The sequence below is a fragment of the Mandrillus leucophaeus genome, unplaced genomic scaffold (assembly GCF_000951045.1).
Source record: "Mandrillus leucophaeus isolate KB7577 unplaced genomic scaffold, Mleu.le_1.0 Scaffold38, whole genome shotgun sequence".
Lineage (NCBI taxonomy): Eukaryota > Metazoa > Chordata > Mammalia > Primates > Cercopithecidae > Mandrillus > Mandrillus leucophaeus.
Genome location: NW_012104031.1, coordinates 4,106,269 through 4,132,912, shown reverse-complemented (window position 1 = coordinate 4,132,912; position 26,644 = coordinate 4,106,269). Strand labels below are relative to the sequence as shown.

At 41.0% G+C, this 26,644-nt stretch overlaps 1 protein-coding gene across 3 annotated transcripts in view; it reads left to right on the top strand.

Moving 5' to 3' along the window:
• The first annotated feature begins 4,724 nt into the window (after window positions 1–4,724).
• PPP1R12B (protein phosphatase 1, regulatory subunit 12B) overlaps window positions 4,725–26,644 on the top strand; it is a 231,359-nt gene continuing 209,439 nt past the window's right edge. For all 3 annotated transcript variants that reach the window (XM_011990518.1, XM_011990517.1, XM_011990519.1), the window contains exon 1: window positions 4,725–5,167. In XM_011990518.1, the coding sequence (XP_011845908.1) occupies window positions 4,877–5,167 (291 nt within the window). In that variant the 5' untranslated portion in view covers window positions 4,725–4,876. The remainder of the gene's footprint in view (window positions 5,168–26,644) is intronic.

Genomic DNA, 26,644 nt, shown 5'->3' with positions numbered 1-26,644 from the left:
TAGAGGCCAGGCTAAAAGATTTTCATAAACTTTTTACAGGTGTTATGGTTTGTTAAAATGGAGCATTCTAATGTTATAATTTATTTTTAAAGTGTAGCTATGAAAATTATTATTTTATAAAGGTTTCTTCACTTTAACAACACATCACAGCAGGCTCGCTTAAGTACTTGTAAAAGTATAAAATTGTATTTTATTTTTAAACAGTATTACTTGTCAGGATTTATTCACTAGTATATGAAAATATATCCTTTTTTATTTTTTATTTTTATTTCTTTTTATTTTTTTATTTTATTTTATTTTATTTTTTTGAGACGGAGTCTCGTTCTGTTGCCCAGGCTGGAGTGTAGTGGCGCAATCTCAGCTCACTGCAAGCTCCGCCTCCTGGGTTCACGCCATTGTCCTGCCTCAGCCTCCCGAGTAGCTGGGACTACAGTCACCCACCACCTTGCCCAGCTAATTTTTTGTATTTTTAGTAGAGATGGGGTTTCACCATGTTAGCCAGGATGGTCTCGATCTTCTGACCTTGTGATCCGCCCGCCTCGGCCTCCCAAAGTGCTGGGATTACAGGCGTGAGTCACTGCTCCTGGCCTATTTTTTATTTTTTTGAGACCTCGGTGGGCAGATCGCGTGAGCCCAGGAGTTTGAGACCAGCCTGGGTAACATGGCAAAACCCCATCTCTACCAAAAAATGCAAAACTTACCCAGGCATGGTGGTGCATGCCTGTAGTCCCAGCTACTTGGGAGGCCGAGGTAAGAGGATTGCTTGAGCCCAGGAGGTTGAGGCTGCAGTGAGCTGTGATTGCACGACTGCAAATCCAGAGTGAGACCCTGTCTCAAAAATAAAAAATAAATAATAAAAGAATGGAGTACTTATTTAGGAAATTTAAATTACCATACTTGTTTAATGAGCTGATTGTATAAGTTATTCTCAGAAAGCCCTGGTTGGGAAAGATGTTTTAGAAAAAATAGGATTTTGATGTGAAAATCTTTTTAAGTCATTATAGGTAGATGAATGTTTTCATGGCATCTTTTTTGGCCGAGCCTGTAAAATTAATTAGATTATAATAATTATTACTACTTTCAATAATCATACAGCCAGAAGCTATATTTCTTTCTCTCCAAGTAGGTATGCTCTTAAACTATCCAAGGAATTTAGCTACTTACACTTTTCTGTAAAATCTCCAAAGAAGGTATTACACACTTACTTCCACAGGAAAAAAAAAAAGAAAAGCAGCAAATAAAATAGGTATGGTAAGGAAGTACTTCTGGCTTCCTGGAACTTCCTTATATTGAGACTGAATTCTTGGCCTGGCGTGGTGGCTTATGCCTGTAATCCCAACACTTTGGTAGGCCGAGGCAGGTGGATCGCAAGGTCAAGAGCTTGGCCAATATGGTGAAGCCCTGTCTCTACTAAAAATACAAAAATTAGGCATGGTGGTGAGCGCCTATAGTCCAAGCTTCTCAAGGAGAATCGCTTGAACCCGGGAGGCAGAGGTTGCAGTGAGCTGAGATCGTGCCATTGCACTCCAGCCTGGAGACTCTGTTTAAAAAAAAAGAAAAAGAAAAAGAAAAAGAGACTGAATTCTTGTTGAAATTTAAGCTCAGGCTGGGCATGGTGGCTCACACCTAAAATCTCAGTACTTTGGGAGGCTGAGGTGGGAAGACTGCTTGAGGCCAGGAGTTCAAGACCAGCCTGGGCAAAATAGCGAGACCCGTCTCTGCTTAAAAATAAAATAACATAATTTTATTTTATGTGCCTATAGTCCCAGCTACTCAGGAGGTAGGAGGAGATTTGCTTGAGCTCAGGAGTTCGAGCCTGCAGTGAGTTATGTTGGTACCAATTATCTCCAAAAAAGAAAGAAATTTTAGTTCCTATGTCTTGGGAAAGTAAGGATTTAACCTGGAGTGGGTCAATTTTAGCTTATTTAAACAACTGGAACTAGATATTTTTTGCCTCCTAATTCTGAATACAAAAAGAATGCAGCCAAAAGAATCATCATTATTGATCCCTGAAAAATGTACTCCAGTTCAAAAATCCTTATTAGAAGACCAGTATGCCAGTAAAACATAAAGTTATATATATATAGGAGCAGCTATCATATACCAGGAACATAATATTGAAATGATGCATGAGGACTGTGAATAGGATTAGGCTTCTAGCTGAGTATTCCTACCTATTTGATTTAATATCAATTTTTCTTTTATCCTTTACTGAGAATTCTATTTGGGTGCTTAAGGGCAATACAAATTATCAGCAAGAGGCTGAATTGGAATAAGAGGAGGTCCCACTGTGATATGTTACAAAGTAAATCTCATGAATAATTTTTTTTTTTTTTTTTGAGACAGTCTTGCTCTGTCACCCAGGCTGGAGTACAGTGGTGTAATCTTGGCTCACTGCAACCTCCGTCTCCCAGGTTCAAGCGATTTTCCTGCCTCAGCCTCCTGAGTAGTTGGGATTACAGGCACCTGCCACTATACCCAGCTACTTTTTGTATTTTTAGTAGAGATGGGGTTTCACGTTAGCCAAGCTGGTCTCGAACTCCTGACCGTAAGTGATCTGCCCACCTTGGCCTTCCAAAATGCTGGGATTACAAGCATGAGCCATCACGTCTGGCCAAAAATTTTTAATTGCAATAAATGATGAGACATGACAAGTTCTATGATGGCCATAAATAAATGTATGTAGCGAGGAAAATGAGGTTACATAATGTATACATTATTATACCTTGATTTTCCTTATGTACATTGTTATTCATAGTTCACAGATTTGACATAAGGTTTAATTAGTATTTATAATGTATTTAAGAATACCCTACTAAAGCATATGGTAGGTAGACACAGTATTATTAAACATAATAATTTTTACATTTATATGTCACTTTTCATTTAAGGTTTTCAATTCAATAACTAATTGTTTCCTTAATGTATGATTTCCACTTCATTTCAGGAGGAATTTAGGAACAGGCAAATTTTCACATGACAGAATATAATAAAGTTTCCCTTTACAATACCCCGATCATTTTGCAACATTTTTAAATGAAAAATTTTAAACATACAGAAATGTTTAAAGAATCTAATATTTGCATATGTACTCCTTCATTATGGGTAACACATTTAATTATATTTTGTTCAGGGCTAGAGCACTGGAGGTTATAATTATTAAATCAATCGGACTGGCCGGATGTGGTGGCTCATGCCTGTAATACTAACACTTTGGGAGACTGAGGTGGGTGGATCACTTGAGCCCAGGAGCTCAAGACTAGCCTGGGCAACATGGCAAAACCCTGTCTCTACAAAAAATACAAAAGTTAGCCAGGCATAGTGACGCAGGCCTGTAGTCCCAGCTACTTGCGGAGCTGAGGTGGGAGGATTGCTTGAGCCTGGGAGGTTGAGGCTACACTGATCCATGACCATGCCATAGGTGACAGAGTGAGACCCTGTCTCAAACAAAACAAAACAAAACAAAACAATCAGACAGATATATGTTTTTTAACCCAGTCTTGGGGAATATAAGAATGTCCTATTTGCTACCTTAGGAATTTAGTATGATTTAGTATGCTTGATAGTATCTTTCTCTAGCTTTGAAAAAAAAAATCATGGGCCAGGTACAGTGGCTCAGGGCTGTAATCCCAACACTTTGGGAAGCTGAGGCAGGAGATCGCTTGTGTCTAGGAGTTCCAGACAAGCCTGGGCAACATGGTGAGACCTTGTCTCTATAAAAAAATAAAAAAAAATAGCGGGTGTGGTGGTGGGCACCTGTAGTCCTAGCTACTTGGGAGGCTGAGGTGGGAGAATCACTTGAGCCCAGGAGGTTGAGTCTGCAGTGAGCCGTGATTGTGCCACTGCACTCAGCCTGGGTGACAGAGTGAGACTCTGTGTCAAAAGAAAAGAAATAAAAATCACGGAAGACATCTATTCTGTCTTGTAAAAATTTAAGATATATGAAAAGAGTAGAGGAGGAGGAGGAGGGAGAAGAGAAATTATTTATTGGGATGCAATATGTGCCAAAGATAGTATTAGGCATCCTTGCATGTATTATTTTATCTGATCCACACGACTACCCTGTGAGATATTATTCCCATTTTACACATAAGAAAACTGGCTCAGAGAAGTCAAGTAATTTGTCTACGGCTGTGAATTCAATTTAAATTCACAGCTTAAACTCTTCTCACTACATCTGAATGCATCATTTTCAAGATCTTTTCTGGGCCTGGAGTAAGTTGACAGTATTTATGTAAAACATGTAATACTGCTCCTCCTCCCCACGCACATTCACATTTACTGTGATTAATACACATGTTAATAAAACCCTAGACTTAGAACTAGGATATAGAATCCAGTCGTTTAGGTACTTAATGTTTAGTTCTCCCCTCCAGAAAATAGGAATAATTACCGCGTCTCTTGCACTGCAAAGAATTGATGTGATAATTAGGGAGCTAAGATTAGTTACCAGTCATAACAAGAATAAACTACGACTCCCAAAATGCCCAGAGGAAGAGGTTGACGCCAGTCCAGGAGACAGTTCCAGCTTTAGGGCAAAGGTGACCTCACTGGGTCCCGTGGCGAAAGAGCCGTCGGTCCTCGACTTTTTTCTGATGCATCCAGGGATTTGTAGTTCCCTTACGGCCACCAAGTGCACTTAGGGCAGGCCTCTTACTACGAGTCCCGTGATGATCCGAGGCCGGGTAGCGGCTGCGTATTGAAGCCGAGGGAGCGTGCGGGCGGTGCTAGTGGCGAGAGGAGTAAAGATGGCGGCGCGAGGGTCTCCGCCCTCTGCTCCCGGCTGAAGCGCTCTGAGGGAGGCGGCAGCGGCAACCCGAGCCCCAACAGTAATTTAGTGTTGGTAGTTTTGGCAGCAGCTGCCGAGGCCGGAGCAATGGCGGAGCTGGAGCACCTAGGAGGGAAGCGGGCAGAGTCGGCGCGAATGCGGCGGGCAGAGCAGCTTCGGCGCTGGCGGGGCTCGCTGACAGAGCAGGAGCCCGCGGAGCGACGAGGCGCGGGGCGGCAGCCGCTGACCAGGCGCGGGAGCCCCAGGGTCCGCTTCGAGGACGGTGCTGTCTTCCTGGCCGCCTGCTCTAGCGGGGACACCGACGAGGTGAGAAAGCTTCTGGCAAGAGGTGCTGATATCAACACAGTCAACGTGGACGGCTTGACAGCCCTGCACCAGGTAACTCCTTTCTCGGTCTTAGAGGCGTCCAGTCTCCTACAGATGTGTCTTTGACCCTGCGAGCCGCCCCATGGGGAGTATCAGTGTTGCCGCCGAGTCCTTCTGCATGGACACTGCCCTTTTGGGCTAATCGGTTTCATTCTTGGCCAGCTTCCTCCACTAATCAAGTCTTTTTCTGACCCCAGGATCTCTCTACCTGAAGGAATAGTGTCACCCCGCTGCTTGGTCAGTGTTTGTGTTTCCCTCCACCTACTTGTGTTGTCATGGTTACTGGTGATTTTTGTCCCTGGTCGTATCCCTATAGATTAGTTATCTTCACTTATGTCTGGTTGGCGTGCCTGCACGCCGTGTCACTCATAGGCACAGTGTCATTTGTCTGATGCCCTTTCAGAAAATTCAGTTGTTGTGTGTCCCCATTATAGAATATCTTAGATCACTTAAAGAGTAAAGCCCTATACTGGGTAAAGACAAGCAGGTCTGAAACCACACCTCTTGTTTTGTTGATTTGTAGTGCTTAAAAACAGTTTGTGTCGCCTCTAGGCTATAGCTCCTAGAACACCCCGGACCTCGTTGTTATAGGTATCTTAACTTTCTTCTCAGCAATGCTACCTCCCCGAGAGCTTCCTGTGGAGAACTAAGTTATTGAATTACTTCTGTCTGTTTGGTACTTATGGAATAGCTTTTCTATTTTTCTATTTTTTTTTTTTTCTAAAGCGCTCTATAGAAATCCCATGCCCTATACGTAGCTATACTATATGGATTGTGGATAATCTGTGCTTGGTAACGACACCTTATAGTTCATCGCCTAATGCAGCAATATTCTCTATCTACTGACTGCCATGACTAACTACACCCTCTCGCCTCAAATCAGTTATTTTGGTGAGCTGAGAGCCGGACACCCACTCTTAATCTTTTGTCTTTTTCTTCTTCTGCCGTCTGTGCAAAGTGAATGTGTTGGCATGAGAATCCACTTCTAAATAATAACTCAACTTTATGTCAGACCACTTCCCTAAATATATTTAGTCAATAGCTTAAAGTTACTTCTATGTTTGCAACCCTTCTCTTTCAGGTAGAAGAAACTTTTTCACCCTAATTTTTTCTAAACTAATTCACCCATTGTTTTTTTCCTGCTCGTAATATTTCCCCATCTGTGGTAGTAACCAATATTTGCAGAGTGCTTTGCTGTTTGATTTCATATGTCTTACCCCATGTGAGTTTCAGCAGTGATCCTTTGAAGTAGGTGTGGCAGGTAGTGTTGTTATTCTCATTTTACAGATGAGGAAACTGAAGCTCAGGAAAATTATTTGTGCAAAGTTAGAAAGTAAAGAAGTGACCCATAGGCATGGATTTTTCAGATTTACATCCCAGAGATCTATATCCCACTTAATAAGGAGCTGAATGTAAAATGAGATAAAAGCTAAGAGAACCACATTAAATTTTAAACTTTACATTTCTGAACTATTTGGGAAGGTGAATTCTTGTTTTTCTTTTTCTTTTTTTTTGAGATGGAGTCTCGCTCTGTTGCCCTGGCTGGAGTGCAATGGCGAGATCTTGGCTCACTGCAACCTCCGCCTCCTGGGTTCAAGTGATTCTCCTGCCTCAGCCTCCCAAGTAGCTGAGATTACAGGTGCCTGCCACCACGCATAGATAATATTTGTATTTTTAGTAGAGATGGGGTTTCACCATGATGGCCAGGCTAGTCTCGAACTCCCAACCTCAGGAGATCCACCTGCCTTGGCCTCCCAAACTACTGGGATTATAGGTGTGAGCCACTGTGCTCAGCTTAGTAATCTATTGAAATAAGAGAAGAAGGGGATGACAGCTATTAATTTTTTTTAACATCTATAAATGCAATATAAGCGTTCCTTTCAATTTATAGGGCTGACAAGGAGTTAAATTGAATAGGTATACTCAATTCTAGACAAATTCAGGTAAAAATTAAGCTGCTTAAAGATTTGAGGTCTTCTGTTGAGAAATTATATCTTTGAATCCAGACAACGGGCCTTTATTGGCTTCAGAACATTGCAAGTCAGTTTCCAAAGAGTTACAATATGTTTTTCCATGACTTGGAGAAGTTTTTGTTGTTGTTATTGTTTTTTAAAAAAATAAAACAAAACAGAGTCTCACTCTGTCTCCCAGGCTGGAGTACAATGGTGCAGTCTCGGCCCACTGCAACCTCCACCTCCCAAGTTCAAGCTATTCTCATGCCTCAGCCTCCCAAGTAGCTGGAACTATAGGTGCCCACCACCATGCCCGGCTAATTTTTATATTTTTAGTAGAGATGGGATTTCACCATGTTGACCAGGCTGGTCTCAAACTCCTGGCCTCGAATGATCTGTCCGCCTTGGCCTCCCAAAGTGCTGGGATTACAGGCATGAGCCACCATGCATGGTCGACCTAGAGAACTCCTAAGGTACGTAAAAGACTACTTTCAAAAGTGAGACTGGAGCTATCTGTAGCTGAACCACCTACTTTACAACAGATTCACCTTCTGTGAAATGCAGAGTGAGTGGTATAATTGTATGAATTATTTATTTAAAATGTCCATCTGTTATATAAGCATGATATAAATTATCTGGATAATTGCTTCTTTTCTCTCTTTTGACCATGGCCACTTGACCAACTGTGGATTATTGTCTTGGCATGTTAGTAGCCCCCAGATAGTACTGGGGGAAAGTTTTTCTCCGCCTACAATGTCACAGTAGATGATTTGCACTGCAGCTTGTGGTGCCTTGATGCTTCTTTTGGACTTAGAGACCTTCTTTCCTGGCAGCCTTTGCTGAGACCACGAGGTGCTTGAGTCAAAGATAACAAGCTCCAGGGGGCCTGTTAATAATACTTGAATTAGACTGGGATAAGAAGTATCTCAAAGGTTAGACCAACTCTGATGAAAGCCTTGGAAACTGATGCAGACTAAATTTCAGTGACTATATTAAGATTTGATGTGTATGCATGTGTTGTCCTAGAGTCCTTAATGAACAAGGTACTAATCTGATTATAGAACCCTTGAAAGCACTTGTTTGCTCACAAAGGAATTTCTGTTTCATTTGCATATACACATTGTAAGGCCAGGAATATTTGTTAATAATTCTATGTGGTCTAGTACTTTAAATTTTTTCTTTTATTTATTGAATAAGTTTGACTGTTAGCACCTATCTTGGTATCCTTAGCATTATAATCTTAGGTACTCTAGGCCTAGATACATGCCCTTAAAAACTGTATCTACCAAATTATTGCTGTTGGAAGAGGCAAGTACCTGCTTTCAGAAAAGAGATTTTTCTAGGATTCATTAAAATGAATGCTTACTTACTTCAGCATGTATTACATTGACTCTTAAATCTGTGCTGAGTGTGGTGAGGGATACTGGATGCCAATCACCATAGGTCTTGTCTCTTAGCACAGTCTGATCAGTTTTCATTTGGATGAATATCAAGGAGACTATCAAGGAGATTAGAATAATTCCATACTTGACTCAGAAACTCAGACGGGCGGCCCGGGGCAGTGGCTCATGCTTGTAATCCCAGCACTTTGGGAGGCCAAGGCAGGTGGATCACAAGGTCAGGAGTTCGAGACCAGCCTGGCCAACATTGCAAAATCTTGTCTCTACTAAAAATACAAAAATTAGCCTGGTGTGGTGGCGCACAACTGTAGTCCCAGCTACTCAGGGAGGCTGAAGGCAGGAGAATCGCTTGAACCCGGGACGTGGAGGTTGCAGTGAGCCAAGATCACACCACTGCACTCCAGCCTGGGCAACAGAGTGAGACTCCGTTTAAAAAAAAAAAGAAAAAGAAAAAAGAAATTCGGACTGTCTTTGTGAAGTGCAGGGTCCAAATTTGGACCCTCATGGGCACCCCAGACTGGAATTCAATTTGTAGTTGAATAAGCCTTTGTCATTCTAGAGTTGCCTCAGTCTGACGCTGTAGCCTCAGGGAGGCTAAAATCACGTATTTCTCGTGAAAAGAGATGGAGATAGGAACAAGTGAGGGGAGGAGGATAGGCTGAGCAATTTTTATTCAGACAGAGACAGAAGATGAGCAAGATGACTGTGTGTTCAGTTCCATATAAAATAGTATATTTTGCGTGCTAACTTATATGGTAAAATAAAACTTGTGCTTTTAACCTTTTCTCTTTTATTCTAAATGTATTACTCATTCCTCTCCTAGTTCCACCTTTGAAGTTACTTTTTCCTTACCCTGAATGTTGATGAATTCTGCTTGGTGTCAGGACCCATGGCAACATAGGATTCTGAAAATCCTATTTGCTCCTTTATTACTGTTCATCTAGAATAGTCGTCTGTCCTGAACCATTTTAGTAGCTTACCTCTTCAAATGGCTTAATATGTTGCATCAGACTATGTTGGACCTCAAAGCCATATTGGGAAACTCAGCTTTGTATGTGTGTGTTTTTGTTTTTGAAAGTATAGATAAAAATGACTTTCATTTGTTTCACAGAATTTCTTCCCTATTCTTCTTCTTCTTCTTTTTTTTTTTGGTGACAGGATCTTGCTCTGTTACCCAGACTGGAGTGTGGTGGTGTGACCATGGATCACTGCAGCTGCAACCTCTCAGACTCAAGTGATCCTCCTACCTCAGCCTCCCTAGTAACTGGGACTGCAGGCACACCCCATCATACCCAGCTAATTTTTAAAATTTTTTGTAGACAAGAGGGTCTCACTATGTTGCCAGGGCTGATTTTGAGCTGTTGGGCTAAAACAATCCTCCCCCTTCAGCCTCCAAAAGTGCTTGGATTACAAGTGGGAGCCACCACACCTGGCCTCTCCCCAATTCTTAAACTCATGCTGAATAACTATATATCACCATTTGGGCTTTTAGAATCATCTTCTCCATAAGTATTTTGAAATAGGCAACCTGTTAAGATATGTGGATTAAGCACAGTTCTGCCAAAGGTAAGGAGTTGGACCAGTCTTGTTGGTAACAGAAAACTAAGTCGTTTATTTTTTTCTTTTTAAATATTTTAAAATTAAGATACACTTTGTATACAACAAAATTCCCTCTTTGTAGTGCAGCACCCTATGAGTTTTGACAAATGCATACAGTTGTGGAACCACCACTATAATCAAGATGTAGAACATTACCATACCATCAAGATTTTTTGTGCTCCTTGGTAGACAGCTCCTCCCACCCTCAGCCCATGACAGTCATTAATCAGTTATTTTGTTCCTATAATCACAATAGATGGAGGCTGAGGCAGGAGGACCACTTGGGATCAGGGGTTTGAGACCAGCCTGGACAACAATAGCAAAACCCGGTCTTTACAAAAAAATAAAATTAGCCAGGCACATTGGTGCATGTCTGTAGTTGCAGCTACTTGGGAGGCTGAGGCAGGAGGATAGGTTGAGTCCATGAACTGGAGTTGCAGTGAGCCATGATCATGCCAGTGCATTCCAGCCTGGACGACAGAGCGAGACCCTGTCTCTAAACAAAGAAGAGCCACCATGCTGGGCCTAGAGTAAAGTTTTTGATATTTGAATGATATGCCATTAATTACATGTGTCTACTATATTTTTCTCTTTAGAGGTTTTCTTAGATTCTTAATTAACAGCTAATGTTGAACGCCTAAATGGTAGATTGTAAGCGTGTACTAGAGTATATATGTGGTATAATTTCTGCCCTCAAGGAACTAACAGTCAGGTTTGGAGACAGATAAATAAAAAAAGATTCCTTTTAGAGTTCCAAATTCTATGATGCCCTGGAAAGGATGTGTTCCTAAGTGGGAGGACAAAGGAAGGCAGTCCAGGATGATAGAGCAGCATGGGCGAATAAATAGGAATGAGTGTGGTATGTAGGCAGAGGACACTAGGAAATCCTAATGGATGTGTTTGAAGGGTTAGAGATGAGAGAGAGTCGGGGTGACATTCTAGAGGGCTTTGAACATCAAACATCAGGCCAAGGAGGCTTGATGGACTCCTTAGTAGAGAATTTTTGTGGGTTTGAGCAGGATTGTTACCCAACCAAAGCAGTATTTTGGGATTCTGAAGTGGCACTTGGATTTCTGAACGAATGGAGAGACAGAGTTGAGAGAACCAGCTGAGTGAATGGAGATGAGAAAAAAGTGTAGCACAGTTCTAGCTTGTGAGTATGAAATAATTGTGTTATTCCGGTAGAAATAGTATTCAGTCAACGATTAGAGTGAGGTACTCTGAAGATGTACAAGTAGAAATCTCCTATAAGTGCGGGGCATGGTGGCCCATGTCTGTAATCCCAGCACTTTGGGAGCCCAAGGTGGGAGGATTGCTGGAGACCAGGAGTTTGAGACCAGCCTGAGCAATGTGGTGAGACCCTATCTCTCCTACCCCCCCCAAAAAATTAGCTAGGTATGGTGGTGCACACATGTGGTCCCAGTTACATAGGAGGCTGAGGTGGGAGGATCACTTGAGCCCAGGAGGTTGAAGCTGCAGTGAGCTGTGTTCACACCACTGCACTCCAGCCTGGGTGACAAAGCAAGAGTGTGTCTCAAATAAATAAATAAGTAAGTAAATATCCTGTAGGTATCTATGTGACTCAAGGCTAGTCACTTTCCTATCTAGGCTTCAATTTTCTCATATTTGAGACGAGACTTGATTTTAGCATGAAGGTGAGAGTTGAAGTAATGAGTGTGAAAGAGGAAGGGGAGAAAATATATGGAGAAGAACAGAAAACACAAACAGCTGGTAGGCAGAGAATGCAGAAATTCAAGTTAGAGCCATTGGAAGATGTGGTGGGATGACTAATGGTGCCCCAAAGATGTCTAAGTCCTAATCCCCAGAACATGTAAATATGTTACCTTACATGGTAAAAGAGACTTTGGAGATGTGATTACTTTAAGGATCTTGAGATAAGGAAATTAACCTGGATTATCCAGGTGAGCCCAATATAATCACAAGCATCCATATAAGAGGGAGGCAAGAGAGCAGAATTAGAATAGGAGATGTGATGAAGGAAGCAAGAGATTGGAAGGATTCCAGGAAGGGTCTGTGAGCCAAGGAATGCAGGTGGACCCTAGAAGCTGAAAAAGGCAAGGAAGTGGATTCTTCTCTCAGAGCCTCCGCATAAGGAACCAGCCCTGCCAACAATTTGACAACTCAGCCCGATGAGACTGATTTCAGACTTCCTTTTTTTTTTTTTTTTTTTTTGAGACTGAATTTCGTTCTTGACCCCCAGGCTGGAGTGCAACGGCATAATCTTGGTTCACTGCAACCTCCTCCTCCCAGGTTCAAGCGATTCTCCTGCCTCAGCCTCCTGAGTAGCTGGGATTACAGGCACTCACCACCACGACCAGCTAATTTTTGTATTTTTAGTAGAGACAGGGTTTTGCCCTGTTGGCCAGCCTGGTCTCGAACTCCTGACCTCAGGTGATCCACCCGCCTTGGCCTCCCAAAGTGGTGGGATTACAGGTGTGAGCCACTGCATCTGGCCATGATTTCAGACTTCTGACCTCCAGAATGCTATGATAATACATTTGTGTTGTTTTAAGCAACTAAGTTTATGGTAATTTGTTACAGCAGCAATAGGAAACTGATACAGAGAAGAACTGACAAACAGTGGTATTGAGGTATTTCAAGGAATGGATGGTAAATAGTGTAAAAGGAAATTGAGGAGAAGGCCTGTAGAAAGACTGTTGGATTTGGTCATTTAAACTTTGAAAGAGCACTTTCAGTAGATATATTTTTGAAGACTTTTGTGGAGGTTATATGCAGTTTTTTTGCATTAAGGATAACTTGTCTTTCTGTTGACTTTTGGGTGAAAAAATATAGATTGTCCATCAATATAATTGTAATTTAAATGAGGGCCCAAAATATATGACAAATTCAGGCTAGTTCAGGTGGTTTCATTATTCATGAGTTAAGAATATTTTAGGATATTAAACCTGACAGTAGGGGCAAGAAGGTTATGTCCCTATTACTGATGGCTGATTATCTAGTTTATTTTACTTCTCAGTCTAGTTTGGCCCATTTCCCACTCATTAGCACTTTCACTGGAAGGCAGCCTTGGGGGAACAGTGATAGGGAGGTTAGTACCAATAAACTGTTTCTTCTGCCATTCTCTTTTATTTATTGAGTGTCTACTGTGTATCTGATTCTGTGCTTCTTGTTACTTTTACTTAGCAGTAGATACAATTTAGAAACCAAATTGAATTTTGGGAAGGGTCTCCAGAATAGTTGGTTACTATTATAACTTATAATAGGAAATCGGGGCCGGGCGCGGTGGCTCAAGCCTGTAATCCCAGCACTTTGGGAGGCCGAGACGGGTGGATCACGAGGTCAGGAGATCGAGACCATCCTGGCTAACACGGTGAAACCCCGTCTCTACTAAAAAATACAAAACTAGCCGGGCGAGGTGGCGGGGGCCTGTAGTCCCAGCTACTCGGGAGCTGAGGCAGGAGAATGGCGTGAACCCGGGAGGCGGAGCTTGCAGTGAGCTGAGATCCGGCCACCACACTCCAGCCTGGGTGACAGAGCGAGACACCGTCTCAAAAAAAAAAAAAAAAGGAAATCGGCTACATAGTAATTTCTGTTCTAGCATTCTGGCTCTTGAGGAGTGTCAGGGGAGTACTATATTTATCAGTATTTGAGACTATTTTATGCTTATGGAGGAGAATTACATATATATCTTCTGTAAGATGGTGAGAGATGGCGGATGTCTAATAAATCTTTAATGGTTCAACATAGTAATAATAAATTCAGATTAAGATCTTGGCCCAGAATGTCATATAGGACAAGGAATTGAAGCCTCATTTGGATTGCTAATTGAATGCTTGCCCAATTTGTTGATGTTGTTTTTGTCTGTGAATATGTTGGGGTTTTTCCTGGTTTTGAAGGGTAACTTAAAAAATTGTTTCTTAAACTTCTGATCTTAGATTGTAACCAGTTTGAGTAAAATTTGGGAGCTTAAAGTTTTATCAGGCATGCAGAGTTTATGTTTGTTTCATGAGGCAGTTCAATTGAAAAACTGAAGCTTTGGCTGGGCGCGGTGGCTCACGCCTGTAATCCCAGCACTTTGGGAGGCCAAGGCGGGCAGATCTCGAGGTCAGGAGATTGAGACCATTCTGGCTAACAGGGTGAAACCCTGTCTCTACAAAATATACAAAAAATTAGCCAGGCGTGGTCACACGTGCTTGTAGTCCCAGCTACTCGGGAAGCTGAGGCAGGAGAATCGCTTGAACTCAGGAGGTGGAGGTTGCAGTGAGCTGAGATGGTGCAACTGCACTCCAGCCTGGGCGACAGAGTGAGATGAGGCTCTAAAAAAAAAAAAAAAAAAGTAAAAAAAAAGAAAAGCTGAAGCTTTAGTTTTCAGAATTGAAAATTGACTTGCATGTGGTTTTTAATGAAATATTCTACTTCATTGTAGTTATGGAATAGGTTTATACAAAAATTTAGAAATTATTTTATATTTAGTATACTTAAATGTTATAATACAGTGTTAATCTGTTAGAATATTAATCTAATGCAAATTTGGGGAACTGTTTTTTGGTGCAATGCTCTAAATATTCATGATATATCTGGCATGATATATATATCTGGCTTTTCTGTATGACTTATTGGTCTAGTGACTCTCTTTTTTTTAAGCGTTTTATTGTGGAATATTTCAAAATAGAAGATACAAAAGTAGAGAGAATGGTATAATGAATTCTCAAAAGTGATAAACTTACGGCCAATCTTGTTTCATTTATAGATCCTCATCTCCAGTATACTGGATTATTTTATAGCCAATCATAGATATCACATACTTTTTTTTTTTCTTTTGAGATGAATTTCACTCTTGTTGCCCAGGCTGGAGTGTAATGGTACGATCTTGGCCCACTGCAACCTCCACCTCCTGGGGTGTCTCAGCCTCCCAAGTAGCTGGGATTAGAGGCATGTGTCCCCATGCCTGGCTAATTTTGTATTTTTGGTAGAGACAGGATTTCACATGTTGGCCAGACTGGTCTCGAACGAACTCCTGACCTCAGGTGATCCACCCGCCTCACCCTCCCAAAGTGTTGGGATTACAGTCATGAGCCACCGTGCCCAGCTTATATTTTATTTGTAAATATTTCAACATATATCTCTAGAACGTAGAACTTTAAATAAAAAAAATCGGCTGGGCGTGGTGGCTTATGCCTGTAATCCTAGCACTTTGGGAGGCTGAGGCGGGTGAATCACCTGAGGTCAGGAGTTCGAGACCAGCCTAGCCGACATGGTGAAACCCCATCTCCACTGAAAATACAAAAAATTAGCCAGGTGTGGTGGCACGTGCCTGTAATCCCAGCTACTTGGGAGGCTAAGGCAGGAGGATCACTTGAACGGGGGAGGCAGAAGTTGCAGTGAGCTGAGATTGCACCACTGCACTCCAGCCTGGGTGACAGAGCGAGACTGTGTCTCAAACAAAAACAAAAATAAAAAAAAAATTTCATTAGCATACCTAAAAGTCAAAATCTTGTTTCTTAAAATTTTATTTTAGTAATGTTTAAATTTCGCTGATTGTTCACAGGTGTGTGTGTGTGTGTGTGTGTGTGTGTGTGTGTGTTTTAACAGTTGGTTTATTCAAGTCATGATTCAAATAAGGTCTGTTTTGATTGATATGTATTTTAATCTATGGTTTCCTCCTCATTTTTTTTTCTCTTACCTTATTTGTTGAAAAACTGGGTTGTTTGTACTTTTAGAGTTTCTCTACAATCTAGACTTTTCCTACTGCTTGCTTGTGATGTTAATGTGTTCTTTTGTCCCACGTGTTTTCCATAAACTAGTAATTAGAGATTAGATCTGATGATTAAGGTTCAATTTTTTTGGTAAGAGTACATCTTAAGTGGTGGTATGTACTTCCATGAGAAGGCAATTAATGTCAGGTTATCTCTCTTTGTGATTTAGTGGCCATTGATGGCCTGCAAAAATTTTGAAGTTTCAAGCCAGTGTTGACTAGACCTGAATTCAATTAATTAGTTAATTATTCTAGTTATCATCACATCACAAGAAGCTCCTTGTATTGAGCTTCCAATTGGGTTACCAGTGATCAGCTTAAAAAATGTAAATTGGCTGGGTGCAGTGGCTCACACCTGTAATCACAGCACTTTGGGAGGCCGAGGTGGGAGGATCACCTGAGGTCAGGTATTCGAGACCAGTCTGGCAAACATGGTGAAACACTGTCTCTACTAAAAATACAAAATTTAGCTGGACCTGGTGGTGGACACCTGTAATCCCAGCTACTCGGGAGGCTGAGGCAGGATAATCGCTTGTACCTGGGAGGTGGAGGTTGCACTGAGCCAAGATTGTGCCATTGCGCTCCAGCTTGGGCAACAAGAGTGAAACTGTCTCAAAAAAAAAAAAAAAAAAAGGTAAATTGTGAATAAAATGGTTAACATGGGTTTAGTGTATTGACTGTTGCAAGGCTTGACAAGGTGCCCAATGTTGAGATTAGTAGTACTCTTCATATGTAAATTTTTTCAGTGATTGGCAATGGAGTAAACTTTTTCTACTGTCATTTCAGATCTTTACCATTAACTCTTAACCGAAGTTCCCTGTATTAGTCTGTTTTTGTTGCTATAAAGGAATGCCTGAGACTGGGTAATTTATAAAGAAAAGAGGTTTAATTGGCTCACAGTACTGCAGGCTATACAGGAAGCATGAAGCCAGCATCTGCTTGTGGTGAGGGCCTTGGGAAGCTTACAATCATTGCAAAAGGCAAAGGGAGAGCAGGTGCATCACATGGTGAGAGCAGGAGAAAGAGAGAGAGGTGGGAGGTACCATACACTTTTAAACAATCAGCTCTCATATGAATTACCAGAGTAATAACTCACTCATTGCCATGGAAAGGACCCCAAGCCATTTATGAGGGATCTGCTCTTGTAACCCACACATTTCCCACCAGGCCTCACTTCCAACATTGGGGATCACATTTCAACATGAAATTCGGAGGGAACAAATATCCAAAGCATATTATTCTCTTTATTTTGAAATATTGTTCAGAATTCCAGTTCAGTAATATGGTTTCTTATTCCCTAAGACAACTGCCAACCCTTGAGGTCCATTATGAAAGAAAACTTCAAAGGGAAGCCTCCAAAGAAAACTAAAAAAAAAATAGAGAGTAACTTGGTGATGTAAGGAGAAGAAAGAGACCTGCTTTATAAGAGAGAAGATAGGAAGTGTGTCCATTCTAGCTACATCAGTTTTGGGCAGTCAACTGTGGGCAAATGATGTGCTTGTCTTAGAAAATGGAAGTGACATTGGGCATTCATATGGAGATTGGGTTGGTTGGCTGGCTGTTGTGCTCTTTGAGGTCTAAGAGAAATTGGCCCTTCTAATTGAATGTGAATTTCACAGTGGGATGTATAGTTTTATGAACTGTTTTGTTTATATGCGGGCATTTCAAGCGAGGCAGGTTGCTTTTTTTTTTTTTTTTCCTGCTTCTTGGCAACATTTTTGCCAGGTTTCTTTTTTTAGTTAGTGATTTTTATTTTTTTAAAAGTTGGTCTGGCAATGAAATGTGACTTTAATATGCCAAAACAGATTGTGTTTGGGTCCTGTGGATGCAGCTTCACTGTTTTATAATTATGCCTCTTGTATTGATTTTCCTCCCCATGTTTAAATTGTTCCTCCTTGACAGTAAATAGCATGAAAAATGAGGTCAAAAGAATAACTCACCTCATTATAAATCACTAGGGGTAATGGAAAGTGATTCTGAAGGATGACCAAGATTCCTTCTATCTGTTGAGAATCATTTCACCTGTTGAAGAGTTCCTACAGTGCAAGGACTCTAGTGAGGAGCTGCATCCATTCATACTTCACAATTGCCATACAGGGCTAGTATTAGGAGAATTTGACTGCTAGAACTCTAAGTGCTTAACAGGTATTTTTTAAAGTAGGCAACATCTTTATGATTGGCACCAGTTTTCAGTTGAGAATGGAGACTGCCTTGCTTCAGCTCTGTGTGTGTATAGTCACTTCATGACAGAATCACCAAGGCCCAAGGGTTTTTTTTTGTAATAAGGAAATAACTTTGAAAAATTATAATTATAAATTTAACTTTTCTGCTCATTACCTAACTTATTGCAAGATTATCTTCATTTTTCTTAATATCAAGAGAAATGTTCTGTCCTATCTCTATAATGTACTTCTGTAGTTTGAATGTTTATTTTTTTATGTTTGAGACAGTTTCCCTCTGTTACCCAGGCTGGAATGCAATGGCACGATCTCAGCTCACTGCAACTTCTGCCTACTGAGCTCAGGCGATTCTTGTGCCTCAGCCTCCTGAGTAGCTGGGACTACAGGCATGCACCATCATGCCCAGCCGATTTTTGTATTTTTAGTAGAGATGGGCTTTTGCCATGTTAGTCAGGCTGGTCTCAAACTCCTGGCCTCAAGTGATCCACCCTTCTTGGCCTCCCAAAGCGCTGGAATTGCAGGTGTGAGCCACCATGTCCAGTCTGTAGTTTGAATCTTTAAACAGTCAAATGATCTCTTATTAATTTTGAGGGCACATTTGTATTGAGCACTTTCTGGATGCCAGATGCTGTTGTATACTGGGGTACAAAGATGGTATACAACTGTGTCTTGCTCTCAGGCATCCCACAGTTACTGACAAACTCATAATCTTAAAGATCTATTCTGGTCTATATTGCTTGTACTTCATGTTGATTCCATTTCCTATTAATCTCTTCATAGTAAAAGTGGAGAAAAGGGTATTGATCATTATCTACACATTTACTTTTGTATATTTTAAGATAATCAAAACCTTGTCGTTAGCCTTCTCTAATCAGGATAAACATGTCTATTCTTTAATTTCCAAATCATTAATCGTTTTGTCTATCTCTTCTGTGAATTTCTGGTTCCTTTTGGGTCCACTGGCTCTGTGAGAAGAGACAGTAATGTCTTCAGCTCTGGGGACCACCACTAGGGTGAAAGTATTATAGGACCACTTGAAAGTACAGAGTTGCAGGACTATCATTATGCATTTGCTTTATGAGAAGATTATGAAGTTCCAGGATATTATAGCAAAAAGAACATTAGAGGACAACATTTGGCCCACCTGTGCCATTTTATTTTATTCTATTTATTTATTTATTTAGAGACAGAGTCTCCCTGTGTTTGTTGCCCAGGCTGGAGTGCAGTGGTGCGATTTTGGCTCACTGCAGCCTCTGCCTCGAGGGTTCCAGTGATTCTCCTGCCTCAGCCTCCCTAGTTACTGGGACTACAGGCACACGCCACCATGCCCAGCTAATTTTTGTATTTTTAGTAGAGACGAGTTTTAGCATATTGGCCATGCTGGTCTCGAACTCCTGTCATCAAGTGATATGCCTGCCTTGGCCTCCCAAAGTGCTGGGATTACAGGTGTGAGCCACTGTACCTGGCCCATTTTATTGATACAAATGAGAAATATGAGGCCTAGAAAAAAGCTAAAGGAATACCTTAAGCATGGTACAGATATAAGATATAATGAAATGTTCTATTTATCAAATTTCTGCTTGATATTCTTTTCTATCTATGGAAATGTAGTTATTTGCAAATTATTAGTACTTTGAGAAGAAGCAAAATGTGCTGTAAATTCTTGTGAAGAACTTTTGAAGAAGGATGATGCCTTATAGTTTTATTCCTCTTTCAAAAACGTCAAATTAATAGAAACATTGGGGTAATTATTCATGTTCCAAGATAATTAATCTAAGGATTCTATTAAGAATTGGTTTTACATTTGACTTATTCATCTCTATATCTATCTATTACTAAGCAACATGATAACATTACAGGGTCTTACTCTGTTACCCAGGTGAGAGTGCAGTGGCTCAATCATGGCTTACTACAGCCTTGACTTCCTGGGCTCAAGCATTCCTCCTGCCTCATTTTTTAGTTTTTTGTAGTGATGTGATCTCACTGTGTTGCCCAGGCAGGTCTTGAACTCTTGGGTGCTCAAGTAGTCCTTCCGCCTCAGCCTTCCAAAATGCTGGGATTACAGGCATGAGCCACCATGCCTGGCCAGCAAAATTTTTAAAAACAGAAAACAATTAGTATAAATACCACCCTAACACATTAACTGTTTTTTTCTCTTTGTTCTTCCTCAGGCTATCTTAGCTTTTGCAAATATTTTAACATAGTTGAACTCATGGTATGTTAAAATTACCATAAGTACTGTGGCCAGGTTTAGTGGCTCATGCTTGTAATTCCAGCACCTTGGGATGCCAAGGCAAGAGGATCACTTGAGGCCAGAAGTTTGAGACCAGCCTGGGCATTTTTAGACATAGGGAAATCCTATGTTTAAAAAAAAAAAGCCAAGTGTGGTCACCCATAGTTGTGGCTCCTCAGGAGGCTGAAGCAGGAAGATTGCTTGTGCCCAGGGGGTTGAGCCAAGATTGCACTGCTGCATTCCAGACTGGGCAACAGAGTGAGACAGTCTCTAAAAAAGAAAAAAAAAAAAAAAAAGTAATGTTTACCGAGTGCTGCTTTATACCAAGTGTTGCTATGCATTTTGCTTTTTAAAAATTATCTTTACATCAACAGCTCTACCAAATAGGTGGTTTATTCCATTTAATGATGAGGAAGAAGAATCAAAGAAGGTAATTTGTCCTAACCTAGGGATCACAGGTCATTCTGGTATTTAAACTCACATCTGTCTAACTCAGAAGCTTTTAGTCTTCTACCTAGGTTGCGCTGGTTTTCTGAAATCCTGGCTTACCTCTCCATTTAGACCTCTTTATTTTTTTAAAAGCCTCTTAGCACCTGTAATGCCAGCACCTTGGGAGGCTGAGGTGGGCAGATTGCTTGATCTTAGGAGTTCAAGATTAGCCTGGGCAACATAGCAAAACCCTATCTCTACAAAAATACAAAAAAATAGCTGGGCATGGTGGCATACCTCTGTAGTCCCAGCTACTCAGGAGGCTGAGGTGGGAGGATCACCTGAGCCTGGGAGTTTGGGGCTGCAATGAACTGTGATTGCACCACCGCACTCCAGCCTGGGTGACCGAGCAAGACCCTGTCCCCGCGCCCCCGCCTCCCCCAAAAGATCTCTTAGAGTCATAGTTTTATACAGGTAGGATTCTTTTAGCATTCCATTGCTACTGAGATTTTTATATTATCAGAATTCTGCACCTACTCAGTATGAAGTAATAGCTAAAGCATTGCTTTCCTACCTCCTTCATGTCATGGTGTACACAGAAAATGACATTTGTATAACACCCCGGTAAACTAGAGGATATTTGCAAATTTGATACAAAAATTCATTGTTGCGGGTTTGGTGGCTCATGCCTGTAATCCCAGCACTTTGGGAGGCTGAGGTGGGCAGATCACTTGAGGTCAGGAGTCCGAGACCAGCCTGGCCAACATGGCGAAACTCTGTCTCTACTAAAAATACAAAAATTAGCCAAGTATGGTGACACATGCTTGTAATTCCAGCTACTTGGGAGGCTGAGGCAGGAGAATTGCTTGAACTGGGAGGTGGAGGTTGCAGTGGGCCAAGAACACACCACTGCACTCCAGCCTGGGAGACAGTGAGACTCTGTCTCAAAAAAAAAAAAAAAAAAAAAAAAAAACAGTTGTATTTTCTTAATACTGTAATGATAAGAAAATGCATTAAAAATCAGACATTGAGCAATAGAATAAAAATATATGAATATTAAATAAATAGACTAAGAACAACCAAGAAACTACAAAATTATGTTTTATTTAGGAACAACTAATAATACCATATGTATTAATAATGATGATATTGATTATGCTATTAATGGCAAACATACAGAAATTGTGGAGCGATTAGAGCAAATTAAATAGAAAACGCCATTTACATATGCGTGCAAAACGTAGAACCTCACTGATGTTAAACAATGTAGACTAAAATAAAAATACAGGCTAAAATGATTCAACAGGAAGATCAAGAGAAGGGGCTATTTCATGGAGTCACTGTACTGTGCCATGTGCATAGTTTTATGCACCAAAACTATGGAACATAAGTGGTTCCACATAGTGAAGTCATGTTTATAGTTTTCTGTATCAAAATTATAATTAGGGGCCGGGCGCGGTGGCTCAAGCTTGTAATCCCAGCACTTTGGGAGGCCGAGACGGGCGGATCACGAGGTCAGAAGATCGAGACCATCCTGGGTAACACGGTGAAACCCGGTCTCTACTAAAAAATACAAAAAACTAGCCGGGCGAGGTGGCGGGCGCCTGTAGTCCCAGCTACTCATGAGGCTGAGGCAGGAGAATGACATAAACCTGGGAGGCGGAACTTGCAGTGAGCTGAGATCGCGCCACTGCACTCCAGCCTGGGCGATAGAGCGAGACTCCGTCTGAAAAAAAAAAAAAAAATTATAATTAGGAAGTTTATGTAGAGAACCATATGAATCAAATATAACTTTACCCATCCTGAATTTTTAGTTGGTTGCAAAACATTTTTAATACAATACAAAATTTTATTCAGAAGATCTTTATATTACACTACTTATAAGACATTTTAGAACAATAAATGATTGGGAAGTTCTGATATAAAGCCTTTTAGCTCTAACATATTGGTAGTATGCATTCAGTAAATATTGAGTATTGTTATGTTGAGTTAGTAAAACAAAGTGGTTAAGATTATGAGCTTTGGAATCAGACATTCTTGGTTTCTAATCCTGGTTTTGCTACTTACATAAGCTTTATGTAAGCTGTCTGTGCACAGTGCCTTATTCTTGGTAGGCATTTAGGTGATTTTCTTTCAGACTAAGATGAGGATAAAAATCTTTAGTGAGTCTTCCCGTGACCTACCAGACACTGTATGATCTGATCCCCCATTAGCTCTCAATACGTGTCTTTCCCTTGTTCGACCTATTCCAGTCACATTAGCGTCCTCCTTGTTTCTCAAAAACTCCAGTTGCTAGGAATAGATGCTTAAGGGCCTCGCATCTGTTTTTCCTTCTGCCTGGAATGCTATTCCATCAGATACACATGTGGCTTGCAAATGTCACCTTTGCAGTGAAGCACTTCCAGGCCATCGTATCTAAAAATTTCAGATAAACTTTCCTCACTTTCTCATTTTTTAAAATTGAAGTAAATTTTACATATAGTAAAATACTAGCTTAAATCTACAGTTTGATGGGTTTTGACAATGTATACAACCATGTAACCAATATGGTTTGGATATCTGTCCCCCCAAAATCTCATGTTGAGATGTAATCCCCAATGTTGGAGGTGGGGCCTGGTGGGAAGTGTGTGGGTCATAGGGGAGAGTCCCTCATGGTTTGGTGCTGTTCTCAAGATAGTGAGTGCAGTCTCAGGAGATCCTTTTTTTTTTTTTTTTTTGAGACAGAATTTTGCTCTTGTTGCCCAAGCTGGAGTGCAGTGACGTGATCTCAGCTCACTGCAGCTTCCGCCTCCTGCGTTCAAGCGATTCTCCTGCCTCAGCTTTCCGAGTAGCTAGGATTACAGGTGCGTGCCACCATACCTGGCTAATTTTTAGTATTTTTAGTAGAAACAGGGTTTCACCATGTTGGCCAGGCTGGTCTTGAACTCCTGACCCCAGGTGATCTGCCTCCCTTGGCCTCCCAAAGTGCTGGGATTACAGGTGTGAGCCACTGCGCCTGGCCGAGATCTGGTCATTTAAAAGTGTGTGGCACTGCCCCCTGCAACCTTGCTCCTATTCTTGCCCTGTGATGTGCTTGTTCCACTTCATGCTCCACCGTGAGTAAAAGCTCCCTGAGGCCACCCCAGAAGCCAAGCAGATGTCAGCACCATGCTTGTGCAGCCTGCAGAACTGTGAAACAATTAAATCTCTTTTCTTTATAAACTAGTCAGCCTCAGGTATTTCTTTATAGCAACACAAAAATAGCCTAATATAGTAACCATCACCCAAATCAAGAAATAGGACATTTTTGCTTCCTTTGCAAGTTCTACCCACCACCCCTGCATCCTCCCCCAGGCCATCACTGTTATAATTTCTATCATTCTAGAATAGTTTTGGCTGTTTTTTTTTTTTAAAAGAATATTAACTATTCTTTATTTGATATTATATATAAGCCATATAAAATGCCTTTTGATAAGTTAAAAGAACCATTTTATTTTGAGATAAGGTCTCACTCTGTCACACAGGCTGGAGGCAATGGCAGGATCATGGCTCACTGCAACCTTGACCTCCTGGGCTCAAGCCATCCTTCCACCTCAGCCTCCTGAGTAGCTACAACTACAGGAATGCACCACCCTGCCTGGCTATTTTTAATTTTTGTAGAGACGAGGTCTCTCTATGTGGTCCAACTCGTGGCCTCAAGCAGTCCTCCCACTTCAGCCGCAACAAAGTACTGTGATTACAGGCATGAACCACCATGCCTAGCCAAGGAACCATTTTAGACACAGAGAATTCTAATTAAATTGGCATAGTTAAGACCAGAAATATAAAGTAGACGTTGCTACCTTATGTTCAGTCCTTGCCTTTAAGAGGCATGTGAACACAGAACACAGGTGGGTCTTGCTTGGTTCTGAGGCAGTGAAGACATTTCCCCAGTATTTAAATATATTTGTATAGTCAGTTATATAAACCTGAATATAAAGCCAATCTCCAATAGGTTTTAAGATGGCATTCACAATCTTTGTGAAAAGTTGAACACTACGAATTAAGTCCAATCATAGTTTTAGAAGGGGGAAACAGTGATACCATTTACTGAATCAGAATTACTATTAAAATAAAAAAAAAAAACCCAAATGTATTCATTTAACCACAAGCTAGTCTTAATTAAATCAGGACTGCTCAACAAAAATAATGGGTTATTCATGATCTGAATTCTGGTGTATATAAGAGAGCTATTAAATTATGTACATATAAAAAAGTAATGTGGTCAATTATTACTCATTATTAGCTTTTCTGAGATAAGCTATCAAGTCTGTCCTTTCTGCCTTCTTCTTAGTGCTGGCAGTGGTCATTTTTGTTCCAGGGATGTGCTTCTTGGGATTCTACAAATACTCCATCAGTGTCTTCTCTCCTCAGGTGATGCCTCTGTTCTCATTGGCATCTGTGTGAGAGAATTCGGTGGCCTGACCTGTCTTCTGCATAAAGAGACCATGGAGATTTGTCTCACTGTTGTGCTTGCCTCGTTTTACCATGTGTGCCAAGTGCCACACCTTTTTTTTTTTTTTTTTTCCATCAATAGCTTTTGTCCTCCATTCAGTTAATGTGTTGTATTATGGAATTGACTTTTTTTTTTTTTTTTAAAGACAAATTCTGGCTCCATCATCCAGGCTGGAATGCAGTGGCACGATCTTGGCTCACTACAACCTCTGCCTCCTGGGCTCACGCCATCCTCCCACCTCAGCCACCGGAGTAGCTGGGACTATAGGCACGTACCACCATGCCTGGCTAATTTTTGTATTTTTTATCGAGACAGGGTTTCACCATGTTGCCCAGGCTGGTCATGAACTTCTGGGTCCAAGCAATCTGCCCACTTCAGTCTCCCAAAGTGCTGGGACTACAGGCATAAACTACCATGCCTGGCCTTGGGCACACTTCTGAACAAAACACTTCTTGCCTTCCTCAGCATCACCCATATTTAATTCTGTCTCTCATCACTGGTGCTATGAACTTCCTGTTCAGAAGCCAGACATCCCACTCTTTCAGTTTTAGCTGTTTTAAAAGGAATATAGAATATGTACCTTTTAAAGTTTGGTTTCTTCAACTAAACATAATGTTTTTGAGATTTATTCATTTTTCATGTATCCATAGTTTGTTGTTTTTTTGTGGCTGAGTAGTAATCCATTGTGCAAGTATTCCAAAATTAGTTTATTCTTCTGATTATTGGCATTTGAGTTATTTCCTTTTTTGCTATTATGAATAAAGATGATAAAGATGCTATGAATATTCTACAAATCTTTTTGTAGACATATTAGTTTTATTTCTCTTGGGTAAATACCTGAGAATGAAATTGCTGGGTTATAGAGTATATAAATTTTTTTTTTTTGAGATGAAGTCTTGCTCTGTCGCTAGGCTTGAGTGCAATGGCACCATCTCAGCTCACTGCAACCTCTGCCTCCTGGGTTCAAGTGATTCTTCTGCCTCAGCCTCCCTAGTAGCTGGAATTACAGGAGTCCACCTCCACACCCAACTAATTTTTTGTATTTTTAGTAGAGGTGAGGTTTCACTATGTTGGCCAGGCTGGTCTCGAACTCCTGACCTCAGGTGATCCACTTGCCTCAGCCTCCCAAAGTGCTGGGATTACAGGCGTGAGCCACCATCCCCAGCTGCGAATATAAAATTTTAGCTTTATTAGCAACTTGCAGCTTTCTGATGTGGTTGTACCATTTTATACTACCCCTAGCAATGAATTAGAATTCTATTTGCTCCACATCTTTGTTGATACTTGATATTGTCATTCTTTTTGAATACAAGTTCCATTTATTCCACATCTTTTTTTTTGTTTTGTTTTTGAGATAGAGTCTCACTGTCTCACTCTGTCACTCAGGCTGGAGTACACTGGCTTGATCACGGCTCACTGCAGCCTCAATCTCCCAGGCTCTTGCCTTTCTCTCACCTCAGCCTTCCAAATAGTTGGAACTACAGG